Raw genomic sequence first — 3,420 nt, forward strand, 5'->3', positions numbered from 1 at the left:
CCACGCCCCCCGCCAGTGGTAAGAGCTACTGCCCCCCAGGGGGTGGGGGGAGCTCCTAGGTGGGGTGGTCTCCCTCTACCTGACCCTTCCTTTCCCTGCAGTGGGAGGCACCCCAATGCTGAGTCCCCCAGACACATGCAGTGGTGCCCCCTCCACAAAGAGTAGGGTCTCCCCAGGCTGGGCCTGCCTGTCTCTCCTCTCCCTTCTTGGTAGCTCCCTTTCTCTGCCTGCCCCGCCCCATTCATTCTCCAGCCCTGTTCCATTCACCTCTTCTTCTTTCTTCTCTCCCATCCCACCCCTGCGTTCTGTCTCCACGTCCATCTCACTCCTACTCCCCACCTCGCCTCCCTCCTCCCTCTCCTGACTCTCCGGTCCAGGTAATGAAATGACTAACTTAGCCTTTGAACTAGACCCCCTAGAGTTAGAGGAGGAGGAGACCCAGCTTGGGGAGCAGAGTGGCTCTGCCAAGACTAGCGTTAGCAGCGTCACCACCCCGCCACCCCACGGCAAACGCATCCCCTTCTTTAAGAAGGTAATTCTTGCTGGCTTCTTGGGAGAGGCGGGGGCCTCAGGGCCAGCTCTTTGTTGGGGGAGGGGGCCGGGATGGATGTCAGAGTGGCACCAGCCTATTCTGCGGGCATCAGGGCTTCCTGCTGAGGTGCGTGGGCACGTCCATCTCCACACACAACCCCACCCTGGCCCACCCCCAGAGAGGATGGTCCTTACCCTTGGAAGGCTGCCTCTCCACCCCGAGGGAGCAGGAGCTGGTGGTAATAACACCTGGCCTTGCCCCTCGCTACTGGTGGGCTGATCTGGTGTGGGCCCCCACCTGACATGTGAGACAGGGTGTGGGGTGGCATTTTTTCTTTGCCCTTTTTTGACCCCACGGCTAGGCACATGGTGGGGGGGGCGCTCCTACTGACCACAGAGCAAGATAGTTAAGGGAACCCGTAAGATGGGCAGGTTGGCATGCACTGGGGCAGGAGATGGGTACCAGATTAGGGGCACTTGTCCAGCTCTTCTGGGATCCAGAAGGGGTAGGATGTGTCTCAGCATTCCCAAGTCCCTGAACTGACTGTCAGTACTGCTCCCAGCCCAGGGCCAGGGCCACCTCTGGCTCCTCCTCGGTGTGGGGTCCCATCCCCTCTCTCTGGCTCTGTCTGTCACTAACACGCATGCCCTGTTATCTCTCCTCGTCTGCCCGCTCTCCCTCCCTCTCTTGTCCTGGCTCCTGCCTTGCCCTCTGCCCCCACCTGGGTCCCCTTCCCTCTCTCCACCCCTTCCCCCCCTTGGCAATCTCTGGACCCAGCCAAACAGAAGCAGAAGTCGGTGAGTGTCACAGCTTTCTGTGTTCCCCTCCCCACTCCCTGGGATGAGCTAGGGGAACCTTCTAACACCTGTTCCCATATCTTCCCCCACCCTTCCTGGTTCTTCCTGGCCATCCCTCCCCACCCCCAACCCCGATCCCCGCATCTGGGCTCTGGGCTCTGGGACCGGGGGGAGGAAAGGCTGCATGGGGGAGCCGGGAGGCTGGGGGAGAGGAGTAATGCCATCTCCACTCGGGGCTTCCCCTCCCTGCTTCCCCCCCCAGACAGAGCATGTGCCCCCCTATGACGTGGTGCCTTCCATGAGGCCCATCATCCTGGTGGGACCGTCGCTCAAGGGCTACGAGGTAGGAGCCCCTAGAGGGGAGTGGATCCAGAGTGCCCGGACTCTCAGGGAGATCTCATGGAAAAGTCTTCAGACCCCAGAGAAATCCCCAGAAAGCCCCTGATCCCTAGGGTGTCCTTCCCAGAGGGCTGCAGACCTTCAGAGAATAAACCCCCAGAGGTGCCCAACCCACGGGGAGACCCACCAGCAGGTCCTAGCTCCTTTCTCCCCCCCCAAGAAACCCCCAGAAGAACTCTCCCAGAGGTACCACCAAGGAAGGACCTTTGGAATCAGAGACCATTGGAGGGCCTGTAGACTCAGAAGGGGCCCCCACCCCCATAGAGGAATTTCTGTCTGCATTCGTCTTGGGAAATTCAGAAGAAAGGAAAACACGCCCAGCATCCCAGCCTCCCTAGTGGCCTTGAGTGCCTGACTCCCTCTCCCTCTCTCCCTGCACACCTCATCCCCAGGTTACAGACATGATGCAGAAAGCTTTATTCGACTTCTTGAAGCATCGGTTTGATGGCAGGTAAGACCCTGGGGGCTGCTCCCCACTCCCACTGTGGCCCTGCTGCCGTGGGTGTTCTGGGACTCCTCAACTGAGGGACAGGAGGCAGGCCTGCAGCCAGTCACCCCGGCCCCTCTGTCTCCCGGATGCCCTCCCCGCCCCATCCCCCCAGGATCTCCATCACTCGTGTGACAGCGGACATTTCCCTGGCTAAGCGCTCAGTCCTCAACAACCCCAGCAAGCACATCATCATCGAGCGCTCCAACACGCGCTCCAGCCTGGGTGAGCCCACCCTGCCCTCTTCCCTCCCACTTTCTGGGCCAGGTAAGGGAGGGGTGGGGGGCAGCGGCAGGACCCTCTCCAGAAGTGTTCCCCCACCCACCACCTCCTGGGGGGCCACCTGACATCCCCCCCCATGGCCCCTACCCAGCTGAGGTGCAGAGTGAGATTGAGCGAATCTTCGAGCTGGCCCGGACCCTCCAGTTGGTCGCTCTGGATGCGGACACCATCAACCACCCAGCCCAGCTGTCCAAGACCTCGCTGGCCCCCATCATTGTTTACATCAAGATCACCTCTCCCAAGGTGAGTGCAGGAGCCTGGTCCCGGAGTAGCTGAACAGGAGTGCCCAGGAGCTGGACAGCTTGGGTTGAAATCCCAGCTCTCCTGCTTACTAACTGTGATGAAATCCTTCCAGCCTGTGTTTCCTTCTTTGTAAAACTCCATCCTATAGGGAAGTTTCAACCTAATGTAAATGTATATCGCTTAGCAAATGGCGTTTTGTTTTTTTTTTGAGTTGGAGTCTCACTCCTTCGCCCAGGCTGGAGTGCAGTGGTACTCATGCTCACGGCCACCCCAGCGTCGAACTTCTGGGCTCCAGCGATCCTTCTGCCTCAGCCTTCCAAGTAGCCGGAACTACAGGCGTACGCTTCCACTTGGCTATTTTTTTTATTGTAGAGACGAGGTCTTGCCAAGTTGCCCGGGCTGGTCTTGAACCCGCGGGCTCAGGCAATCCACTCACCTCGGCCTTTCAAAGTGCTGGGATTACAGGCTGAGCCACCAAGCCCAGCCCGGTATTATTGTTTTTATTTTTTGAGGCGGGGTCTCACTCTGTCACCCAAGCTGGAGTGCAGTGGCATGATTATGGCTCACCGCAGCCTCGACCTCCAGGTTCAGGCAATCCTTCTGCCTCAGCCTCCTGAGTAGCTGGGGCTACAGGCATGCACCACCATGCCCGGCTAATTTTTTTTTTTTTTTTTTTTTTT

General features: G+C 59.1%; 2 protein-coding genes across 2 annotated transcripts in view; both read left to right on the forward strand.

The window, feature by feature from the left end:
- The window catches only part of LOC110596434 (voltage-dependent L-type calcium channel subunit beta-1-like), a 5,050-nt gene extending 4,885 nt beyond the window's left edge, over positions 1–165 (forward strand). The window contains exon 4 of the mRNA XM_021716976.1: positions 102–165. Within this exon, the coding sequence (XP_021572651.1) occupies positions 102–165 (64 nt within the window). The remainder of the gene's footprint in view (positions 1–101) is intronic.
- The window catches only part of LOC103269223 (voltage-dependent L-type calcium channel subunit beta-1), a 12,482-nt gene continuing 9,062 nt past the window's right edge, over positions 1–3,420 (forward strand). Inside the window, exons 1-6 of the mRNA XM_021716972.1 lie at positions 1–18; positions 378–532; positions 1,592–1,672; positions 2,121–2,179; positions 2,331–2,440; positions 2,589–2,740. Coding sequence (XP_021572647.1) covers positions 386–532; positions 1,592–1,672; positions 2,121–2,179; positions 2,331–2,440; positions 2,589–2,740 — 549 coding nt within the window. The 5' untranslated portion in view covers positions 1–18; positions 378–385. The remainder of the gene's footprint in view (positions 19–377; positions 533–1,591; positions 1,673–2,120; positions 2,180–2,330; positions 2,441–2,588; positions 2,741–3,420) is intronic.

Source organism: Carlito syrichta, unplaced genomic scaffold (assembly GCF_000164805.1).
Source record: "Carlito syrichta isolate Samal-C Ts95f unplaced genomic scaffold, Tarsius_syrichta-2.0.1 Scaffold309114, whole genome shotgun sequence".
NCBI classification, from domain to species: domain Eukaryota; kingdom Metazoa; phylum Chordata; class Mammalia; order Primates; family Tarsiidae; genus Carlito; species Carlito syrichta.